This window comes from Bidens hawaiensis, unplaced genomic scaffold (assembly GCF_021521415.1).
Source record: "Bidens hawaiensis isolate Kalapana, Puna unplaced genomic scaffold, B.hawaiensis_p1.1 tig00009311_1, whole genome shotgun sequence".
NCBI lineage: Eukaryota > Viridiplantae > Streptophyta > Magnoliopsida > Asterales > Asteraceae > Bidens > Bidens hawaiensis.
This window is the reverse complement of record NW_027491687.1, coordinates 682698-706893: the sequence shown is the minus strand read 5'-3', so window position 1 is coordinate 706893 and position 24196 is coordinate 682698. Positions and strand designations below refer to the sequence as shown.

The following is a 24196-nucleotide window of genomic DNA, read 5'->3' as shown; positions in this document are numbered from 1 at the left end:
AAGAAGTGGTTGGTCTCTCTCTATATAGGGGTTTCATGGGTCCCACCACTCACTCCCACTTCCAACTCTCAAATACATAACACACGATTAATTTAACGACACACAACTATTAACAAAACTTTCTGTTATTAAATGCTTAAAAAAAGTCGGAAGTTACATGAATAGATACGCATATGTCCCCAAAACGTTTAAAACAGTAAAATAAAAGGAAATGATCAAACTCACCTTGATGATTAAGCGAATAAACTGAGAGGTAGAATAAACGAGCAAAGTAAACGTGACAAGTTTTCTGATCCAAACAGACCTGAGCCTCATACAAAATAAATAGAGTAAAAAACAAGAACATAGCCGCTGGAATCAATTCAAACGGATATCTAGAACTCCGGTTATGAGATTTTCAGTAAATAAGCGAGCTGGTACTGACCAGAATCCAAGAGTCGGAAGTCGGGTTTTGATAAGTAGCCTTAAAATCTTGAGATAAAAATAAAAGTCTTCTGGACCGAAAGTCAGTTCCAACCAGAAGTGATAGAAATCGATTGGTCAAAGTTGTTGACCAATATGCCCTAAAACGGGTCGGAAAGCAATTGACCACCGAAACACCCTCAATCACTTAAATTGATTGAGGGCTTTTGTTAAGTGAATGAATACACCCAAAAATATAGAATACAACTTACCCAAACGATAAATGGAACAAGAGATAATTGAGGTCAAAGGGTCTTGAAGCTTGAAAGTCAACGAATGCTTGAAGAACTTGAAGAAATTGAAGAAACTGGCAATGTAGAAAGGGAATTTCGTGGGATATAGGGATGGTGGTTGGTATTGAAGTAATAATTTAGGGTTCTATGATATGCCTTGTTTAAATATTAAGGGTTAAGGCTTGTATATTAGGAAATAGCTCGTTTAGGAAACCGAATAATCAATTAATGACAAAATCGGATATACAAACATAAGGATTTCAGTTTGGACAACAAGAAAACAACTTGGGATCTGCAATAGCATTTATTGGAGTTTAATTTTTGTTAATTTAATCGAAAATAGGAAAGAATTGACAAAAGTAGTCCCTGTAGTTCCCGAAAATGCATTTTTTAGCCGTTTTAAGCGATTTTAAAGGTTGTTAAGGACTATTTGGCATGATTAAAAGTTATGAAATTATAAAATAAGTTAAATAATAATAAATACAAGTTTTAAATAGTTCGAAAGATCCGAATCACATTCTCGAATCGGTTTAAACAAATACAAAAAATCCAAGATGTTACACTTTACATCCCGGGTATGACTCGAAAGGATTAGCCGTGATTCGTCATCTCTTGGTCTTCGATTTTGATGATATAGATAATAGAAATGACTTAGAGATGAATGGAATGATGAGATGCTCCTTTGCTGCTCTCAAACTGATGTAGAAACTGCTTAATGATGTTTTGGGGCGTCCAAATAAAATAAAAACGAAACCCTGATCTTTCCCGTCTGTGAGACCCATTGCGGTACGTGATGGGTCACTCTCTGGTCCATTGCGAATCGCGATGGACCAAAAGTCGACATCATTAAATAATTTAATAATCATCCCGCTACGTGATGCCTTTCTTCAATCCCCATCGCGTACCGTGATGGGTGGCTTCATCAGCTGAACTCGTTTTGCTTCTCGTTTCGTGTGCTGGACATCCCGGGTTTTCATCCCATGCTCGTACATGTCCAAATTAATTCCTTTAAGCAACAGTGACCTGAAATACAATAAGCACATATGAAGTACCAAAGTTCCTCGAATAAACAACTAAAACAACTAAAAAAGCATACGAACTATATACAAACTGACCGAACATCACCCAGCCCAAAGGGGAGGGCTAGGACCCAGACCCACTCTTTCGAGTGGCACATAATTGTTAGAAAAATATTTATAATTTATAGATAATCTTGTTTTAAAACAAAAGGCTACAAAATGATTCATTAGTTAAATGAAAAGAGTGTGAGACTATGAAATTAAAGGTCATAGGTTCCATTTCCACACGTGATGTTCTTTTCTTTTTCTCTTTTTTCTTTTTTTAGAAGAGAACTTTCATGTCATTTCAACTTGTTTATTATTATTATTATTAATTATTATTATTATTATTATTATTATTATTATTTTGTTTTGATCCATTTTGTGCTTTTTAAAGGCAGCCATATTGATAAAATTATCAAATTATCTAATTAAGAGCGTGATTTTAGGGGCCCCCTTTTTACTCATCCAATACCCCAAAATTTTAAGAATTCTCAGAGACGACCCTGCAAGTTTATTACACATTGCAGCTCAACCCTTGAGAGTGGTTCAAGAACTAGTAAGAAGCTCGAAACACATATGAATATAGCAAGATTCAAGTTTGTTACTGAAATATGTTCGAATATTGTACCATACAAATATTTATTCTATGACCATGTCTCTCTTAATAACCATGATGTATTTATGTCAAATCTATGATAAAACACAAGATATGAGTTGATTGTTGTGTAAGTATGAAAAAGCGAATATTAGTGTTTTGTGCTCATTAGAAACCATGCTTATTAAAAATCAGTAGATAAATATGCAATCCGCTAACAAGAAAAAGAGGCCAAACTACCCACTAACAAGAAACTAGCGGGAGAGGCACTACATCCAAACAACAAACAAAACCAAAACAACTAGAAATCAAACTTCGTCCATTTATCCCAATTTAAACTCCAATTCTTCGTCCTACTTTTAATCTAAAGAAACGTCATTAATTTAGTCTCACCGATAATCTTTTCAATCTCGATAGGAATATTAGAGAAGATGAATTCCTTATGGGCCGGTCATAAACTCCAACACGTCGCCAAAACAATAGATTGCACCACCTTTTTCATGAGGTACGCAATTGCCCGGAATATGCTTATGAACATTCAAAATATCAACAACTATTTATCATAAGGCCATAAGGGTTGAGTTATTCTACAAAGACCAATAAAAATGAGAAGTGCGATAAGCTATAATTAATTGACACGTGTCAACTGAAATCAAAGGAAAAAGAGTATAAAAGTAATAGTATATATTTTATCTTCACATGCAAGTCACATGTCAATTCTCTCATCATTTTAAAACGTCTATAACTTTTTCATATGATATATATATTTTAAAAAAAAAATCACCACAATAACAAGTGTTTGTTTATCTTTAATATGAATATGACTTTGTTATATAAAATTTAAAATAAAAATTACGTCATTGTGCCCTTTTTCTTCATTGTGCCTTTCTGCTTGTCATTGTGTCTTTCAAATTATTGTTGTGTTTTGTTTGATGTTAATAACACCGTTGTGTAATAATAATACGAAGTATAATGATAAAATAACAACAAATTATCCAATACATAAAACACAATGACGAATACATATTATCCAATGACCTAAAACATAAGCACAATGATGAAATACATATAACACAATGACCTGAAACGTAAAACACAATGGTGAATACATATAACACAATGACCTGAAATGTAAAACACAATGAAAACTACATATTACATAATGACATGAGTGTAAAATGAATGTGATACTCTTTTCTCAAATTAAGTGAATGTCACATAGAATACAACACTATTGCAAATATTTGATAGACACTATTGTATATGTGCAATATAAGACTAATACACGCATCGAATACACATTAGTACGCATGTGTAATACAACATTAATGCATATATGCACTACATCGACTTTTTTTTGTATATAATATAACATTACTGTACATACAATACACAAATGTTGAATATATGCAATTAAACACTATTGAACATAAAAATACATAGTAATACACATGTGTAATACAACAGTATCACACAGTAATACGTGTGTGCATTAAAACCATTTTTTCTTATTTTTTTCGAGTGAAGGGTAACAAAATATAAGAATAATTGCAAAAACAGAATTTTGAAAATATTTTATTTTAATTAAAAATAATTCTTTAGGAGTTTTTATGTTTTCTCTGGATCCTCTCCATATATATATATATATATTGTGAATATATTTTTTTGGGTTTTAATATTGTGAATATATTTGTTTGGATTTTAATTATTTATTGTAAGGAAATTAATTATATACTTGAACCTATTTTGATTGATTTATGTTAAGTTATGTTCATTTTTGAATGTTAATTTTTGTTTATGGTCATTTGCTATAATTTGGATATTATTTCGTCAAACATTTCATCTAAGTTATACTTAAAAGAATCATTTATGTAACTAAATTCATACCGAGAAAATTAAATTAAGGTATGATGAGGAAAGAGTTTCGCAAATAAATGATTAACCCGTTTAAAAGCTATCCGAGTTTGGTGAGACCCATACCTGTAAATTCGGGTTAAACGTATGAGAGACCTCTATTTACAAATGAAACAATCTGGTGGCTTAAGGGGGGGGGGGGGAGACCAGAGAGGTTTTAAAGATTTCGTATTACGGGGTTGCTTTACATTATCCGCTTCTAATATTTATATATTTTTTAGGATTTTATAATTTTATTTATTGTGAGAAAGTTAATAATATATTTACAATTTGATGATTAAAGGGTTTCACAAATAAATGAGATGTTATAACCCGGTTTAAAAATTATCTGGGTTTGGTGAGACCCATGACCCGTTTTTTTACTATAAAATTGTTTCTTAATTATAAATAATCTATTTTAAAAAATTGGATATTAATTTTTAGCATATCCCTATTTAATAGGATTTTCATATCAAATATTTGATGAGATTAATTTTTAACATAATGAGATGTTATAACTCGTTTAAGGGCTATATGGGTTTGGTGAGACACATACCCGTGAATTTGGGTCAAAAGAATGAGAAGCCTTCATAATTTTATTTATTGTAAGGTGATGCTAGACTGTCGCTATCTAGTCAAAAACTATTAAATCAGTGTTCCTAATCACCTAAGCAAGCTAGGGTAAGTAGGGTGTCGAACCACGAGGAGTATGTGGTCAGTGTGCAGTGACAATGATTCCTAACATTATGAAGATATTCAATTAACTAAGTGCTGATCACACTAGCAAACAAGTTGGTTTTAATATTAATTAAACAAGCAAACAACTTTCAACAATTAACAAAAGCAAATCACACCCGGGAATCCAAGCAGTTAACCTAACAGCAAACTCATGCAACTTAACAGATTAACAATCAATGATCAATACCGATTGACTAACTAGATAAACCTTAGGCATCCACGCTTACTAACACACGACACTGGTTATCAAACAGTCCCTGCTAGTGTGACTCAACTAAGGGAAAGCGTATGCTTCATCACATTCAACTAGTCAAAACAATCCTATAAGTAATTATCAAAGCAACTGGCACAATAATCGTTCTGATCGAAATAAACCTAAACTGACTGAGTGCACAATAATACTAGACATCAATACTCATAGATTAATCAAAGATAGTTACAATCAATTCGTTCTTAATACATGAGAAAAACTGAAAGATACAATATTCTACATCCCGAGTATGACTCGAAGGAACTAGCCGCGCATCGGCATCTCTCGGGCTTTGGTTATAATCTGGTAGGCCATGTATGATGCTTAGAGATGATTGGAAGTGACGGGGGCTCTCTCTTCTGCTTTGAAAATCGCCTGGAAGGTGTTGAATGGCGTCTAGGGTTGTCAAAACGTAATATAAAACAAAACCCTAACTTTCACGATTTTGGGGACCATCGCGTAGCGCGATGGTCCTCTCTCCTGGTCAATCGCGCTACGCGATGGACCAAAGTCAATGCCAGTAAAATACAGGGCATCGCGTAGCGCAATGCCCCACCTTCAACACCCATCGCGCTACGCGATGGGTCTCTCTTCTCAGTAACTTCAAATAACTGTCTCGGTAAGCGTGCTGGACATCCCGGGTCTTCATTCCATGCTCGTACAGGTCCAAATTAAGCGCGTTAAGTACCTGTGACCTAAAACACAATAAACATGTATGAAGTACCATAGTTCCTAAACTAAACGTGTAAAACGAGTAAGTTAACACACATAAATATGTACAAATAAACCGAACATCATAAGGAAGTTATAATATACTTAGGATTTGATGATCGAAGTGTTTCACAAATAAATGAGATGCTATAACCTGGTTTAAAAACTATCTGGGTTTGGTGAGACCCATGGCTGGCTTTTTTTTTTTACTATAAAATTGTTTCTTAATTATAAACAATGTCTTTAAAAAAAATAATAAATCGGATATTAATTTTTGGTACATCCCTATTTTATAGGATTTTCATATCAAATATATATGAGATTAATTTTTAGTATAATCATTAAGGGCTATCTGGGTTTGATGAGACCCGTACCTGTGAATTCGGGTCAAATGCTTGAGAAACCTTCATTTTCAAATAAAGCAATCTGATGGCTCGAGAGAATTTAGGAAGACTTCGTTTATATATATTTAAGATATATTTTAATTTTCGAAATTGATGTTTGTTGTTTATCAAACCATAAGACGTTTAGACTTATCACTGTTACACATAAAAAAATATGTTTAAATGTGTCAGAAAACATGTAAGCTGAAGACAAATTTATTGAATTGAGAAATTATAATACATGAAAATAAAAATTTGATCTTGGTCGAAAACCTAATTGCATGAAACCGATTGAGATACAGAAAAATAATATACGACTACATTGTTGATTGTTAAGGGTAAACCTATAACTAAAGGCGATCTTATATAGTCGATGGGAGGCCGCTAGAGCATTTAGGATCTTCCATAGATATCATGATGGATCGAAGTAGCCGCTGGAAACCTCGGATATGCCAAAAAGGGGTTGGAACTTCAAAACGTGAAACGTGGAGTTTCAGTTGCGTTGATGGAGATGAGATTCATTGTGAGACAAAACGAGGCGGCCCAAGATAAGCTAAATCCAAACGGCCTGATCATCTATAAGCCCAAAACTCGTGAAACTCAATATGCTAAGAAAGAAAAACATAATCAGAACAAGAATTAACAAATGGATTATAAAATTGAAAATAAAACAAGACGTATTTTTAACAAATAGTCATTTACTCATTTTACACTTCTACTTAAAAAAAAAACTTATAAATACCTCCCTATTCGCTCTACAAATGTCTAGATCTCACATTACAAACGTCTAGATCTCACAAAAGGATCATGAAACCCATAAACGTTCAATCAACTCTCTTTGTAGGGTCTTTCCCTCGTATATCTTGTAAAGATAATACATATATGCACATTAACCCTACTCTAGAAAAACCTCTCTGCAAATTATCACACTTTTGTAACTAATACGGAAGTACATTAAAATTTATTGTGAACCTGACACCTATTTTTTATTCCAAGTATAATAAACTACTAAACTTTAATAAAAATAGCTTATAAATCTTTAAATTTATTAAAAGAATTTATACAATCGTAAACTTTTATACTTATTAAATCATAAAAGTTCGTTAAATCATAATTGTATATTTGATTTTCTTATCAAACTAAATATGATAACTTGAGGAGATACATACATATACGTATACATATACGAAATTATAGAAAAGAAAAGGCTCATTGATTCATTCATTCTCCCTGCTTGCTTGCTACATAACCCCCTGAAACCCTTTATTATTATTATTATTATTATTATTATTATTATTATTCTTCCACCTTTTTGAGATCCGCCAAGCTCATCACCAAACCCTAACTTAACCAACAAGCAGCAGCAGAGGGAGTAATCAACACGATTTTAATTCTCTTTCTTCTTGATTCTGGTACGGACTATCTTCTCCTCCTTTAAATCTCTCCATACTCTCTGCGGTTTTTGTTAATACTTTTATTAGTGTTTTACATTCGTTTGGATGCCTCTATTGACTTATGGTGTTTCTGTCTAGTTTAATTAGGGTTTGAGCATCGATCAGTAATGGCGGATCCAGCGACACCGGCACCGGCACCTGTTTCTGCTCAAGTTGTATGTATTCAATCATTAACTTTTATTCATTAATTTATTTAACCTAAAATTGCTATGAATTTGTTTGATAAATTAATGGAGAGAGGTGACAGTTTGATAGTTCTGTTTGATTTATAACTTGTGTGTAAATAAACAGGTTGGGAATGCTTTTGTGCAGCAGTATTATCATATACTGCACCAGTCGTCTGGGCTGGTTCATCGGTTTTATCAGGATGTTAGTAAGCTCGGTCGCCCTGAAGAAGATGGTTCCATGAGCAAGACTACTACTATGGATGTATGTTCTCTGTTCGTCTTTTCTATTTATAAGTTTATGTGGTTTTTTACTATTTTGGTGTAGTGTTTCAGCCTTTTATGTTTCTTTTCTTTGGTGTCAACTGTCAAGGTTCCTTTTTTTGTGGATAGGATGAACTCAAGAGATGTTTCTAAGCTTTGCTTTTTTTAGCATTTTGTTTGATCAACTTATCAAATTAGTTGTAGATGCTAGTTGAACAGGGGTAGTTTTATGTTATATTAGCAGTACAATTTAATAATGTATACATGCTTATTTAATTCCCTTAAACTATAGGCATTCTGTTATTGATTTAAATCTTCTCTATAGTGTGTGTGTGAAAGAACAACAAGTAAAGTTTTTGGAACTGATTTGGGGACTTAAGACTGATTTTTTGTTGGTACCGACACACAGGCAATCAATGAGAAGATACTGTCACTAAATTATGACAACTTCAGGGCTGAAATCAGAACCGTTGATGCGCAAGAATCAATAAACGGTGGAGTTAATGTTTTAGTCGCAGGGTATTTAACTGGAGAGGATAATATTTCGAAGAATTTTGCACAATCTTTCTTCCTTGCACCTCAAGAAAAAGGCTACTTTGTGTTGAATGACATGTTCCGTTACATTAATAATGCTAGTCATCATGAAGACCATACTCCCTCTGAGGATGTGGTGGATCCTGTAACTCCTGAGAAAGGTGACTGAAATCTATATACGAATTGGGAAACTGTATTGAGTTTGTTTCTCATATCTATATATATATATATATATATATTTTGAATCAAATGATTTGCAGTACCTGAAGTTGTTCCAGTGCCAGAAACTGTTATTCCTGTACAAGCTGATGTAATTGTACCAACAGCGGAATCTCATGCAGAAAAGGTTGTTCCTGAGGATAATGAAGTACTGACGGTTGAGGAGGAAGAACCGGTTATTAAGGTCGTTGAGGTGCAGGATTTGTCACAGGTGGAGGCTGAATCTCAGACCAAAATTGAGAATACCTCAAAGAAATCATATGCATCTATTGTAAGTTGCTTGCTGGCATGTTATGCTCTATCTTTTTGGTATTTAATAAGAATTACAGTCATCTATAATATGTATTGTTTTTTAAGGTAATGGCTATGAAGCAGAATGGTGCTACCTTTTCATCTCCAGCACCTAGAAAACCTCAACCTAAGAAGAAGGAACAACCTTTGAGTAATGTTGTTACAGCCACTGTAGCTGCGGAACAGTGGCGGCTTCTAATGGGGATGTTGAAGAAAATGGGCTTCATGAGGAAGAAGGTATGTGTGTAGATTAGTTTTTTGAAATTGAACATAATAACATTTTGTTTCTTAATGAATTTTTAATATGTGTATTCTTTTCTGATTTGACAGGTGAAGGTTACTCGGTGTATATCAAGGGTCTTCCGGTGAGTGTCACACATGCAATGCTGGAGGAGGAATTTAAGAAGTTTGGACCTATTAAACCTAACGGTATTCAAGTTCGAAGCAACAGGGTATGTATCAACTCATTTATTATTTGTATATCTTCATATTCTTTTTTTAATTTTGACTCACTTGATGCTTGTATTGCAGTTTCAGGGATTCTCTTTTGTTTTTGTTGAGTTTGAGGTCCCTGAGGCAGTTCAAAAGGCGATTGAGGTATGTGCAGAGTTAGTTATATTTTTTTATCTTTTTAATGCAGAGTTGGTATGCTTTCTTTCTTTGTAACCGTGATTGTTTGGTTTGTATTAAGCCTGAAAAACGGGCAGTCGGGTCAGGTTTTAGTGGTTCCTTTTTTTAAAAAAAGGTACTGATTTGGTTTGGGGAAAAACGAGTTTTGGCCAAATGGGCTTGGGCTGCTTATGTAGTTAATTATGCGTGTGTGCTCAACTTGTAGGTTATTTAATTTTTATGTTCTTTAAATATTCAGGCTTCACCAATCAACATCAATGGAAAGAAAGCTGTTGTTGAAGAGAAGCGATCTACAAACTCTAGAGGTATGCTTTTAGATATTATAATACACGAGTTTTAAACAATTAAGTTGCGTATAATTAAGGCATATCTTAAATTTTATATACAATATAATTTTTTAACATCCGTTTTATTCTTAGGAGGAAACCGGGGAAGATTTGTAGGTGGAAGGGGACCTGGGTTCAGGAACGATGGCATGAGAAATCATGGAAACTATGGGGGCGGCAGGGGTTACAATCGTGGCGGTAATTTTGGTGGCGGTAGGAATGATAATGGCGGCAGAGGTGGTGGCCGTGGTGGACCAAGCTCAAACCGTGGTGGTGATGGATATCAAAGGGACAACAACGGTCGTGTGAATCGTGGAGTGGATGCTAACGGAACTACAGCACATTGAGTTGTTACTCATTGAGTGAGCTTCATGTTTTTGGGTTCTCAATTAAAAGTTGCAGCGGTTACGTGGTAGTGGTTATAATACTATATTAACGGTTGATTGGTTTATTTGGGGTTTTTTGTTTACTGGCAGTTTGTTTTGGCACTTGTTATTTTTAGGTGATCATAGGTCGGCAGAAAGAGGTTCTTATTTTATTTTATTTACTATCATTATTTACTTTGTAGCATAAATGAAATAATTTTGGAGTTCTGTGTATTAGTCTTCTTTACTGATTCAATGGTAGTTGGTCGCTGGTAAGTCAATTTTTATAACTTTTGCAAATGTACCAACAACATGATGTTTGCATGATGATGTTTTTGACTAAAGATATGAAAGAGAGCATGATAGTTGATATTTTGTTTACCGCACGTTCTTGTTGACATAACCGATGGCTAGTCTTATTAGGCATGCCTGCAGCCTTTATCCATGGGAAGACACTGGTTAATTGTTACTAGGGGTTTGGACTTGTCGATGCAATCATGCCGACATTGTTGTAAATTTGCATAAGTTTTAGTAACATCAATAGTAGCATGTCAAAGTCAGTTTGAAATATGAATGCTCTTAGCTGTTACCATATGATATGGGTGCTTGAGACTTTGAGCATTAACAGATTCAAATTAATGGTGTAGACGATTATCCTAGCAAGAATATGTTGACATTTGTTTCACAAATATTCTTTTACTATTACTGAAAGAGTTAAGAAAGATGGAATGTGCACATGCAATAAGAATATTAATTATTACACGCGTAAAATGTTCATCATGCGTAGTTGCCGCATAGGTGCAACACTCATTGCTCTAAGTGAAATTTTTGGTATCATGGATGCAAGGTAGGATTCTAAGATATGACAACCGTGACATTCCTATTCCTAACCATAAAGAAACCAACAAAAATTTTCTTAGTAGCCTTTGGTAAAACATGATTCAAGATAGCATTAGTGGATGACCAGTATATTGAGCATTTAATAGCTTGACACGCTCCACACCCATTGTATGCCTTCTTAGGTCTCATCTTTATTCTTTTCTTTTAACGATAATTTAGTCTGAATGCATATAGAAATCTGGGTGAAATCTTGTATCACATTAATAATTAATCTGAGCTTCAACTTGGCCAAAATAAAGTTGAAGTCTTACGTTGTATTTTAATTAGTTGTTGACCCCATCTAAACCTCGCACCGAACACATAGATCCAACTTTGGCTAGAAGTTGGTCTCTTGTAATGAGCATTTAAAAACTTTGACACTTGTTGAAGTTGGAGATATAAAATCTGCAAAGCTAAAAAAGAAAACCAAGATCTTGACTCTTATGATGTTAAGCATCTAACTTCACTTTAGCGTTGATATGCCAAGTGGGCCGTGTTCCAATTATATCAAGCAAATCTAAACACAATTATCGTGATATGAGAAGCGGTTATCAAAATCAACGGGTTTATAATCATAAGCGTGACGTTGCTTAAAGCACATTAGTATAACTTTAATCTTTGAGTCTCCGTGAACCGAATACATCCGAAGACAAATCAAAGGGTTCAAGCCTCCATATTATTGTAAACTTTTGGCCCCCCCTATGTAAGAGAACTCCATGTTGTGCCAAGATCAGATTTTGGGTCTCCCCACACAATCGTCCCATCACCTTTTCACCTCCAATGTCCTCACCGCCAACATTGTTGTCTCCATCTCGACCACCAATATCGTATCCAGCAACGCCGCCTCCACCTACCCCCATTGACACCCCCATTGTCATTCTTTATCACTAGTCGTCAAAGAAGCAAAAATGTATATGAACCTGTTTTAGTACCAAAAAAACCCATTTTAAGACGAAGTCATTTTGATCAAAATCAGTTTTGACTCGAATCAAATTTTAAAAGGTCCATACGGAACCAAATCCGTTACTAATATTAATATTAAACAACATCAAAGAAGTTTAACACTAAAATTAGATAGTGGTTCTTTATTGCAACAACCAATTTTTAATAAAAACTTTTGTGAGGAAACTGTTTATTCCTTTAGCAGGATCCAATCGCATAACATGATACGTACACGAGACAATAAATTAACATAGAACGATATCGAGCCGAATGATTGTTTCATTGATATTAACCGAATGATTACAATGATTCATACATGCATGCATACATACATACGGTTAAGCTCGATCCGTCTCGATGTGCACCTTGAGGCGGCCTATCATTTTAGAGAGAATCCGGCAGCATAACGTTACTTGTGGAATAATAAGGCATGAATATCTATGCTCATTCTCTATGGAAGGCCTATTTATAGGCACCCTCACCATTCGTTAGAAACGCCAAACGAATGAGGCTTCCCATAGCGAATGGCCTCCCAATCGCTAAACACTCTTAACGAATGGGCACTAACTTAACGAATGAGCCTTCATATGCTACACCCTTAACGTATGAGCTCCTAGGCTAACGAATGGACTGTCGTTCACTAACATATTAGCGAATGGCCCTTAGTCTATAATGAATGGACTCCATTCGCTGTCTATAATGAATGGACTCCATTCGCTAAACACACTTATCGTATGGGCCATCTTTACATCATAGCATAATGACTAATCTAACCATAGCCTATTCGATCAGCCACGGACAATAAATCATGCACTAACAGACTCCCTTTTTTTCGTAGCTGTCGAATACTTTAACTGCAAATCATCAGTCGAAATAAATAACTCCCCCTTGACTGATGATTTTCAAGCTTTTGCAGACAGATAAATCTCTAAGTCTTGTAAGCAAACCAACAACTCGTAGCTTCTCGTATCAGATCTCCCCCTCAAGTAAGCATCTCCAGGTGATCATCCCGATCATCCAACTGGCAAATGATATGGATCAATCTTTCAATAATCAGCAGCAAGTCATCAGCTATCCATCATCACCGGTAAAGCAGAAATATCTTTACATTTGACATCGTCACACATCTTCATGAATAACCCTATTTATTCAGGATCTTTCACTTTGGTTTTCCCTCTCTTGATAACGTTTATCCCAAAATATCAACCTTCTAAGCTTTTCTAATTCTCATTCGCTTGGATGCACTACTGTTTTGGGCATATGATACAGAGATCCAACCTCCATTAATCAACCCTGAACGATTTGATTCTTCAATCCAATGACAAGACTCGTATTGCATTCTTCAACAAGATCAACTCATTCAAGAGTTGTCTCCTTTAACAGAAGTAATCCGCCGAGTACTCGTAGCCAACAAAGTCAGGATCAAAGTCTTTCAGAAAGAAGTAAACGGACAGACACTCATAGCCTACATAATCCGGTTTCAATCTTTAACGAATCAATCAACAATCGAAAAACAATTGCAGTCTTGAACTCAGTCAAATGTAGCTTCAATACTGTGTATCACTACCCAAATTGCAGTAATTTTTCAAGAAACCTTTGCAAACGTAGGAAGATACGAGCAAAATAAAATACTTGAAATTTTCCTTTTCTTGACAAATTCGGCAAGGTCTTGAAGCAAACTTCAACCATCTCCAATAAACTCCTCTTTAACCCAATCGTGTTCTCCCCCTCGGCTAGTAGATACGCGTGAAATGTTGACCGGAAAATATGTCGCAAAAATTTTCTCTTATTCAGAATATCCTCAAAAATTTTCGATTAAGAAAATTTTCCCAAAATACTTTTTTTTTATCGGGGACAGCCATCTTCCATGTGGTAAGCGAAAACCATCCTCATTCTTTAAACATTTTTCCTCATTAGTTTCGCTAAAAAGATCCACATTCTCTAATATTCATCCTCATTCGCTACTCATTGAGCGAATAGGGTCTTATTCGCTATAAATATCCTTATTCGCTAAAAGATCCATCTTATTCGCTAAAATGCATCCTCATTCGCTGAACTGGTTCAAACAAGTTAATGAATGAGCTCATATGCTAAGGATCTAGCGTATGCTAAAATGATAACGAATGATCTGAATTTCTTAACGAATGGCCAAAACCCGGTAATGAATGAACAACTTGAATAGTTACTTAATGAATGAGAGGTTGAAACAGTTACTGTAGTAGGAAAATACTGTAGATTAACGTAATCAAATTGTCGATATGCTAAAACTGATAATTTTCAATAATGTTAAACAATGTTAAACCAGAATGCACTAACAATTTGTATCTAGCAAGTTGTTACCTAGGGATGAGATTGGTATTGTACCTGTACTCGTACCCAAAAGTACCCATAACGAAAATCAGTAAATATGGGTACCCGTACTGAATTTTATGCCACAGGTATGACTACGGGTACTTTAGGTACAACACTCGCTTTGGTACCATTTATTTTATTTTATTTAAATCTCCACTAAACTTGGTATCGGTACTGACAATCAATTATCTATAATACCAAAACCAAAACCGTACTACTACAACCAAAACATAATACCAAACTAAAAAGAAAACAAATCAACCATGATATAAAATACGTTCATGGTGGTTGATACTAGTTATTGATTGGAAGAAGAGAAGATAACTAAAGTTTATTGATTTGGTTAGAACTGTTAGTACTTAATATTTTGATTATCAATTGTTTTGAAAAGCTCGCTTGAGGCCTTGAGGATATCCCAATAAAAACACCGTTAGAGTTATGAGTTTTGGAAATCCCAATAAAAACTCCTACATATTCTAAACGAGTACCGAGTACCAGTAATATCCGTATTCGTACCTATACCTGAAAGTAACCGTACCTAAAATCAGTACATCTGGGTACTAGTACCTGTACTAAATAGACGGATATGAGTATTCAGAAAAAAATCTCATCCCTGTTATTACCTATCTATTTTCTATCTATTATTTTTGTGTTTATATATTCTCTTATAATTCTTATGCAGAACCCTATGCTGCTTTTATATTGCCCATTCCTATATAGGTTTTTGGTAAGGATGTGTAAACAGGTCTGACTCATAAGACTTGACCCGGACCGACCCGTTAGTGGTATTATGAGGACCTATAACCCGACCCTATTGCAAATAATTGGCTTTGATCCGTTTAGAGCTCACGGGTCTGACCGGTTTATGTAAAGAGTAAATGGTCAAACACGTGAGACCAACCTGGACCCGACCCTGACCTGGACACGTTTAATGGCTTTCTTAGGACTCGGAAACCGACCCTATTGCAAATAACCAGGTTTGATTTGGGTTAGGTTTCGCATGTCTCACAGTTTTACCCTTTTTAAGCTCACCCCTAGTTTTTGGAGATAGTGGTCTCCTTGGAAGCAATCTCTTCATCCTTTAAGATAAAGGTTGAATTTGTCTACGTTTCACCCTTCACAAACCCTACTAATAACGAACAATGTAAGTGAGATTTATGACTAAGTACGGTTGTTGAATTTGTAAGTTTTTTTTTCAAAGGGCTTTTATGCAAAATATCTCCGGGTTAGGTAATAGGTACCAGCCGGTGTATATAAGCTAAGCTGCCCATTAGGGCAAAGTTAATCATTCGAGGTCGTTGAATTTGTGAAAGTAAACCAAAGATGATCATTCCGGTCCGTTGTTTCACTTGCGGCAAGGTAAATCCAGACGCACCACCTTAGCTATCCTTATCTCTACAACCACCGTGTTAAAGTTTCATTCTTCCTTTGAACGATCTTAATTTAATTGGTGTTTTCAGGTTATCGGAAACAAATGGGACACGTATCTCGACCTTCTCCAGTCTGATTACACCGAAGGGTGAGTTCTTATGTTGCAACTAATTACGTGCTCCGCTCATGAAGCCATTAATCCATAGTAACAGCAGAATTTAGGGTTTACTTATTATTCTAATTGGTTCAGTCGTTTTAGTGATGAATCGTTGTAAACTGCAAAACCTAACCATAACTGAAAAAAGTTAGCCCAAGGTAACCATAACCGAACAAATGACGGATATGGTTAATCGAATTTTATATAACGACCTTTCGGTTATGGTTAATGTGTCTTTGTTTACAGACTTTAACCAAACAGTACTTTGTATGCTTGTGTTTTTTTTTTCAAATTTATCTCTTTATTTTGATGTTTTATAAACTTTTATAACATGGCTTTGAACACCATAACTGAACCATGCACCATAACCAAGCTTGGAACCGACATATCATAGCTTCAAAACTTCATAAATGTGCTCGGAACACTATAATCGAACGATTTTTAACTGGAAAAAAGGGAAAGAAAGTGCATTGGACAATTAGCCTAGCTTAACTGAAGCCGGCCCATCTCCGACTGTTAACCGACTTATGGTTAATCAACCTTTCGGTTATGGTTATGGTTATGGTTAAGCGCATATAACCGAAATGACTTTGTGCACCCCTGGTTATGATCATATTATTATTCATAGGTGCTATTGTGTGTTATAGCAAACATTATTCCATATATGTGTGCATTATGCTTACATGGTCTGTACCTTTTGGTAACTATCTACGGGCTTAGGAAACATGTAGTCATATCATTTGCTATGCCAACTATGATTAATCTAAGTTTTGAAATTTCAATATTTGCTACATGAATGGTGCAGGGATGCTCTGGATGCGTTGGGGCTGGTTCGTTATTGTTGCAGAAGGATGTTGATGACTCATGTAGATCTCATTGAAAAGCTTCTTAACTACAACAGTAATCTCTTTTTCATTACTATCCTATTTTTGATAGTTAATGCACAATACTTAAATAACTATAATTGGACAATAACAAAGCTTTATGATAAACGAGGATAATGGTTTTTGTTGATCACATTTTTTAATTTAGTTGTTTTATTTCGCAATAAGTTTGTTTTTGATCATCTTTTAACAATTGAAATGGCATTATGTTTCAGCATTGGAGAAATCTGACAACAGTTGAGGACTCATTGGAGGATGTTTGTGGATAGGTCTTGTAAGAAACTTCAGGGATTTTGTACGTTTGCGTATTAAGATTTTCTACTTTGCTGTTTATGACTGATATCGAAAGTGTGTGGTATGTCCTTAGTACAAGCAGTGATATTAAGGTTGGTTTACCAACTAATTAATGGCACATGCTTTTTAAGGTTTTGTGGTTGTGTGACTTGTTTATTCGTCTCTTTAGATTAATCATGTTGTGGTAGTTTGTAATTTGCTCTCGCATATAAGTATCTTGCTTTTGGATGTGGTCTATGCGTGTAAGTTTTACAAACTAGGGGGGTTGGAGCGGGTTAGCTGTGAGGTCAAAATGTGTTCTAAACAAAATGACTTGGTTGAAACGGGTCAAATTGGTTTATGTAGAAAAGGTTTGGTTGGAAAGGGTTAAAATGGGTTCAGACAAAACGCGTTTGGGTTGAAACAGGTTGTTTTTTAAACCAAAGGTTTTATAGAACATGGTTTAAAGTATAAAATTTTGAAGCTATCTGAGTCTTGCATTGAGTTTGAATTGGCCTACAATCGTAAGGCTAAACATCAATCAGGTTCAGTTGACTCTTTTTACAACCCATCCCAACTTGATTAACAAATTTACAGTTTGATTTTTACCTAGCTAAGCTGTTTAATGCGTTTAGATAAATGGACTAAGCGGGCTTGTGTTTAGGTTACTCGATTTTAATTTTATAGTGTCGGTTAGATTTAATGTTTTTTACGTGCGTAGAGTTATGAGTTGTGTTCAACTCCTGCGAACATAATATGATCGAAGAAAACAGTAAAAAGAAGAAAAGTGTACATTTATTAAATAAATCGTAGTCAAATCAATAAATTTGTTTGTTGAAAGTTGAAACCTAGTGGAATTACCGGTTCTTCATAACCAGCACTGTTCTTGATCTCACAATGGTGGGCCTTGACTCGAACATGCCGAGTCAGCAGCTTCACTACCTGAAAACCGGTTCAAAACCAAGTCTGAACCTGGGTGGTACAGTATACCTTCTAGGGTACACTGGCCAGAACGAGCTAATCGTTGGTAAAGGGAAGGTGGTTATAGCCACTGACAACCTCATAAAAGTGTGCACCGCGGGTGTAAAATGGAGCTCTGGTTCAGCCGGGTTTGATGCACACGGTAACCTCTCGTTCATGGTTTGTGACCACATCACCAAAGACAAAATCAACCTCCATATTGCAATTTGGCTTCCTGATTCCTGTTATTTGTGATTGGTTAAACCAGCATTGTGAAGGCGGGATTTATGATTTGGTTAACAACCGAAACTACCCATTACTAGATTAACGTTAACGGGCCCAAAAAGCAAGCAGCTTTGTACTTCTTTCACTATGAGACAAGTTTTCAAACCTACCAAATCAGTGGACCAACCCGGGCCCAGTTCTTCCCGGGTCACGACCAGTTGCCAAGATGAAACACGGGCCCGTGAGCAGCCCACACACGTACATAGGATACCGACAACACCTGAGATATACGAGTCACCAAAACTGACATCCATTCAGCTGAAGGAATACAAAAACACCCAAATTCAGCTCTTGGACATCGATTTCCTTCCCAAGATTGCCGGACCGAATTGGCCCGGGCCCAGGCCAGCCCTGGAAGTTAAAATAACAATCAAATGTTATAACCGAAGCCGAAACTTCTTTAATGGGTTTGGTGGTCCGGCCATGCTCGTCATTGGGTCAGGCCTCGGAGGGGTAAAATGGGTATATCAGTGAAGGAGAGACCACCATGTACTCGGCAGACACAGCCGAGAGCCGTAACTGCCTGAGTCCTATAGAAGGGCAGTTAGGTGAGGGCGGTGAGGCTAATCCAGTGGTTCATGGACCATCACTCGCAAAAATGGGCGTTTTGATGTTGTTTCAAGGTAGTTAAGCTGCTGCATATGCCTAAATGTGCAGTTTTGAGTAAAAAAATTTTTTAAGTTTGTATTTTTTGGATCAGGAATTTGAAAAGAACCAGAAGGAGACATGTATCTTGTCCAATTAACTGTAAAATTTGGTGCCATTCAATACATGAAAACTGTAAATTTTGGTGGCCAATTTGAAGGTTAGAATGATGTCTGATACTATGTTCTGTAGTCAAGCTTGGTACGTGAAGCTCATACTCAAGCCCGTTTAGTAAATAAGCTTCAATTTAGGCTTGAGCTCAATTTGTTTTGAGCTTTTAGCGAGCCTAGTAGCTCACGAGCGACTCGACTCGTTTACGTTTCCACACAAGCTATCGTGTTTGTGTATGCGTTATGGACTTAAATGTGTGTAATGAATTCTCCTTTAATCAAACGAACATTGTTGATTTCTTGGCTTGTGCATCCCATAGCTATGTAGTAACAAGCAGGCATGTAACAAAGTTCATCACTTATTTACTTGTTCAGTGTATTGATCAAGAATGTAGGTAACGAGCGAGCATGCAATGTAGGTAGTGAACAAGTAGACGGGTAGGTAACGGCTACTAAGTGTATTGACACTATGACGTACGAGAAGGAAATGTAACTAGCAATTAATGCATGCCAAAACAATTCCTGATGAAAATCGTGGGTTTCTAAAAACTGAACACAACAAATGATTTAGCCAACAAAAGAAGTGAAATCAGAGTCTGATTATGAGTTTAAGCAATAATCAATTACCAACAAGCTTAAGTTTCAATTTCGGTTTGAAGATTTTATCCGTCTAACCAACAGACTACACATTGTGATGTGTTTTTACCTATACGGCAGTTAGTGGTACGTCTTCATCCAACATTTTTCGAAAACGAAAAGAGTAGAAAGTAATTGTCATACTATTCAGTATTCTTACGAAAGTTGTCCATAAGTCTTAAGTGTTGTGGAGCTATGAGGGGTGTCACCTACATGCCAAATCGTTACAACTGGACGTCAAACACCAACCCACCATCATTTTAACTGGGCCCCACCCCCTTTAGGCGTCAGTACAATGGCGCCGAACATCGCCAACCGCTTTAACTTTGATCCATTGTGATTGGCCCATCCATATTTAGCCAATGACTACAAAATGATTATAACTTGGTTGACTAACACTCTGTATAACACTTTTTTTTGGGTTGGTTAGTTAACGCCTCTCCGCCTGCGTGACAGCGATGTTGCAATACTTTTTGTTAGTTTTTTTTTAACATCGTTTGAAACCACCCCCTATACCCAGACGAGTCTTTTGAGACGGGATGTCAACCGCCCATACTGAATTTGACGCTCCAGACCTAACTCATAGTAATAGCCGTAACTAACTTTACACTTGTTGCAGTGGCAAAGCGTAAATACCTCCAACCGGAAAGGCCACATCCGTCAAAACCCAAAGCTCTCCCATCGACATATAAATACTTTCTCCGTTCCAACCCTCTCTCTAATTACAGAAATTGTGGACACTGACTGACGTCCAAACCATGATATCAACCGCCACTTTCACCTCAATCCGCAATGCCATCTCCACTCACTCCCGGTTCACCTCAATTCGCCCACAAACGGTCCGCCGAGTTGCACCGGTTATTAATCAGCAAGCTAATGGAGTTGCTGCTGCTGGTTTAAAGGAGATGGACAAGAGCTTGGCGGACCGGTTCCGGTTGGGGAGCTTGACGGAGGATGGGTTAAGTTATAAGGAGAGGTTTATTATTAGGTGTTATGAAGTTGGGATTAATAAGACTGCCACTGTTGAAACCATTGCTAATCTCTTGCAGGTTAGGTTATATTATTATGTTATCTGTATTTGTGTACAATTGTTAATTCTTATTAATTGAATTGCTTCTAGGTAAAGTTGTTGAACTGACAATGTAATTGTTTTGATTTCGGGATTTCGAAGGATTTTAGTGGTTCGGAATTAGGTTTAGGTTTTATCATTTTATGTAATTGAATGTGGCTAATTTGGAGCAAATGCTGGATTTTTGAAGAATTGATTAGGGCGTTTTACTTGCGTTTGTTGATGTTGCTAGGCTTGTATATGACCTGAATGACACAAACGTGGGCATGTTCGTGTTTGTTCATTTAACTTTAACCAACAAACAATTTTTTTTGTAAATGCTTGTTTATTAAGAAAATGGGCATATTCATGTAACCGTGTTTGTTCATGTTCGTTCGTTTAAAACCTAAACACACAGTTCATGAGCGTATATGAACACAAACAAACATAAATAAACAAACTTGAATGAACATAATTGAACAAACGTAAACAAACAAAAATGAACATAATTACAAACCATAGTTATTAAAAGCCCTTGCTTCTTGCTCCTAGAGCGAGGTTCAATAAATGTGCTTCTAGTTCCTAGGCGAGCACTTCTGCATTGTCTGTGCCAAGAACATGAGAAGATAAAAGCCAAGCGAAAGAAATGCTAGGAGTGCTATTGAAACTTAGATCTAGGAGTGGTCAAAGGCATTATCTTGATACATTTTGCTATTCAACTTTTGGAATTACATTTGAATCTTTACTATTTTAGAACTTTTGGTACTAGTTACTAATTAGATGATATTAAATGTTATATAATAGCTTTTATTTATTTTTTTAAAGAATAGTATTATATGCATGAATATATTTTTGATTTTTTCTTCAAGGCACTTTTTTTTCCTTCAGGCCATCGCTTTTTTGCGCCTTGCGCCTAGTCCTAGGTGAGGCCTATGCGCCTTGCTGCGCCTAGCGCATTTGATAACTATGTTACAAACATAATTGAACGAACAGAACATGTGTTCATGTTTGTTCGTTTATTAAATAAACAAGCATAAACGAATTTCTCGCTGAACAGATCATGAACGTTCTGTTCGTTTACAGGCCTAGATGCCGTAGATTTTCAAGCTCTATTAAATGTTAATTTTGATATTATTTCTTTCAACTTCTTGACATTTTGTAGGAGGTTGGTGGTAATCATGCTCAGAGTGTTGGATTTTCGACCGACGGGTTTGCCACTACAACCACAATGAGAAAATTGCATCTCATATGGGTAACCGCACGAATGCATATTGAGATATACAGATATCCTGCTTGGTAAATTATCCTTTTTTGTATTTAAACAATAACATATACTATCACATTGCAAATAAATGTTTTCTTCAACATATTGCTATTATGTAACAGGAGTGATGTGATTGAAATTGAAACTTGGTGTCAAGGTGAAGGGAGAATCGGGACCAGACGCGATTGGATTCTCAAAGACTTCGCCAATGGTGAGGTCATTGGAAGGGCCACAAGGTGCATTACATTTATTACTATAAGTCTATAATAAAGGTTTCATTTAAGATGTTACATTGTTACTTGCTGATATGATGATTTTATTCTAGAATCATAATTTGACAATTACCAGTTAAACCTGCAGTAAATGGGTGATGATGAATGAAGATACTAGAAGACTCCAGAAAGTCAGTGATGACGTCAGAGATGAATATTTGATTTTTTGTCCAAAGGAATTGAGGTAGATCTTATTATCTTAATTTCAATACCATTAAAATGCTTTTGCTTTTATAGTTAATATTTAAGAATACTGTGGCTTCAGATTAGCATTTCCTGAAGAGAACAATAATAGCCTGAAAAAAATAAGAAAACTTGAAGATCCAGCTGAATATTCAAGGCTAGGACTTGTGGTGAGATCACAATTTTTTTTCCTTATATAATAATATAATATAATAAAATAAGATCTTAGTTTTTTTAGAATAGTAATAAAGTATTAACAAGTTTATAACAATATGCAGCCAAGAAGAGCTGATCTTGATATGAACAAGCATGTCAACAATGTTACCTACATTGGATGGGTTCTTGAGGTTAGTCAATCTATTCATGCTCCACATTATGTGCAACGGGTCGGGTCGGGTCGGGTCGGTTTGACTCATTTTCTTTTAAACAGAGCATCCCACAAGAAGTGATAGACACGCATGAACTGCAAAGTATTACATTAGATTACAGACGCGAATGCCAGCATGATGACATAGTTGATTCTCTCACTACACTAGAACTGCTTGATATTTCAAGCAACGGGTCTGTAGCTTCTAAAGAGAATGGAGATAAATTGAGCAAGTTTTTGCATTTATTGAGATCATCGGGGGACGGTCTTGAAATAAACAGGGGTCGCACTGAATGGAGAAAAAAACCGGTAAGAAAATGAGTTTAAGTTAAATGATTCTTTGTGTTGATTAATATTATCATGGTAACATATACGGTTCCATGTTTTCTGTTATGTTCGGTCAGTTTTGCCAATCGTTATACTGGGATTGTTATGGTTTATATAATGTATATAGTTGTTATAGTATATATCATTTATTGTGGTTTATTACATAATGAAAAATAAGATTGTGAATCAGTAAATTACTTGAAAATCTTAATGGCATACTAAAAACTGTTTTTTTAACAGCACTAAAAACTTTGTAAACGACTCATATATGCCGGTTTGAGGCTTTAAATAATGACTGAAGTAAATTGAAAGTGTCAATCGAAAGTTTGAAACTTCAGTTTACTTCTATGAGAATTGAGGCGGGTAATCGAAATGAAATTACACCGTCATATGCGTTAGATGTGTTTATAAACACTATTATGAGTGTGTTTGAAATTTTAATGAAGTATTGGCGTTGAACTTTGGACAAATAGAAATTAATGAGTATTGTCAATTTTGAGCAAAATGTGAATTTGAGAAAACGAGAAGATTGGTTTATCTAATGATGGTTTTAGCTAGTCTACAATATCTGTTGTGAATTTGAGAAAATGAGAAGATTGGTTTATCTAATGATAGTTTTAGCTAGTCTACGGTATCTGTTGGAGTGTGTTGGAAGCTTAAGATGGTAA

At 35.6% G+C, this 24196-nt stretch overlaps 2 protein-coding genes and 1 pseudogene across 3 annotated transcripts; all 3 read left to right on the top strand.

Moving 5' to 3' along the window:
- Positions 1-7869: 7869 nt before the first annotated feature.
- On the top strand, positions 7870-10555 carry LOC143531972 (nuclear transport factor 2-like; annotated as a pseudogene). The gene is made up of 9 exons (XR_013135099.1): positions 7870-7935; positions 8072-8209; positions 8618-8903; positions 9003-9232; positions 9319-9489; positions 9583-9704; positions 9784-9849; positions 10121-10187; positions 10302-10555. The product of XR_013135099.1 is annotated as a nuclear transport factor 2-like (transcript).
- Positions 10556-16058: 5503 nt separating this feature from the next.
- LOC143531957 (DNA-directed RNA polymerases I, II, and III subunit RPABC5) lies at positions 16059-19766 on the top strand. The gene is made up of 5 exons (XM_077027133.1): positions 16059-16105; positions 16207-16265; positions 17080-17174; positions 17374-17517; positions 19752-19766. Exons 1-4 carry the CDS (start codon positions 16070-16072, stop codon positions 17397-17399), a joined length of 216 nt encoding a protein of 71 aa, XP_076883248.1. The 5' UTR covers positions 16059-16069; the 3' UTR covers positions 17400-17517; positions 19752-19766.
- Positions 19767-20825: 1059 nt separating this feature from the next.
- Positions 20826-23568, top strand: LOC143531971 (oleoyl-acyl carrier protein thioesterase, chloroplastic-like). The gene is made up of 7 exons (XM_077027141.1): positions 20826-21116; positions 22278-22411; positions 22502-22615; positions 22740-22835; positions 22917-23004; positions 23113-23181; positions 23265-23568. The coding sequence occupies exons 1-7, from the start codon at positions 20826-20828 to the stop codon at positions 23520-23522; spliced, it is 1050 nt and encodes a 349-aa protein (XP_076883256.1). The 3' UTR covers positions 23523-23568.
- Positions 23569-24196: the final 628 nt, after the last annotated feature.

What these genes read in the sequence shown, in the direction of transcription:
- LOC143531971 (XM_077027141.1), top strand. Translation starts at nt 20,826, where the DNA reads ATGATATCAACCGCCACTTTCACCTCAATCCGCAATGCCATCTCCACT. An exon ending in ATATACAGATATCCTGCTTG is followed by an intron (nt 22,412 to 22,501) that starts GTAAATTATCCT and finishes ATTATGTAACAG; the next exon opens with GAGTGATGTGATTGAAATTG. An exon ending in ACATTGGATGGGTTCTTGAG is followed by an intron (nt 23,182 to 23,264) that starts GTTAGTCAATCT and finishes TCTTTTAAACAG; the next exon opens with AGCATCCCACAAGAAGTGAT.
- LOC143531957 (XM_077027133.1), top strand. Translation starts at nt 16,070, where the DNA reads ATGATCATTCCGGTCCGTTGTTTCACTTGCGGCAAG. An exon ending in GTTGTTTCACTTGCGGCAAG is followed by an intron (nt 16,106 to 16,206) that starts GTAAATCCAGAC and finishes TGGTGTTTTCAG; the next exon opens with GTTATCGGAAACAAATGGGA. An exon ending in AAAGCTTCTTAACTACAACA is followed by an intron (nt 17,175 to 17,373) that starts GTAATCTCTTTT and finishes ATTATGTTTCAG; the next exon opens with CATTGGAGAAATCTGACAAC.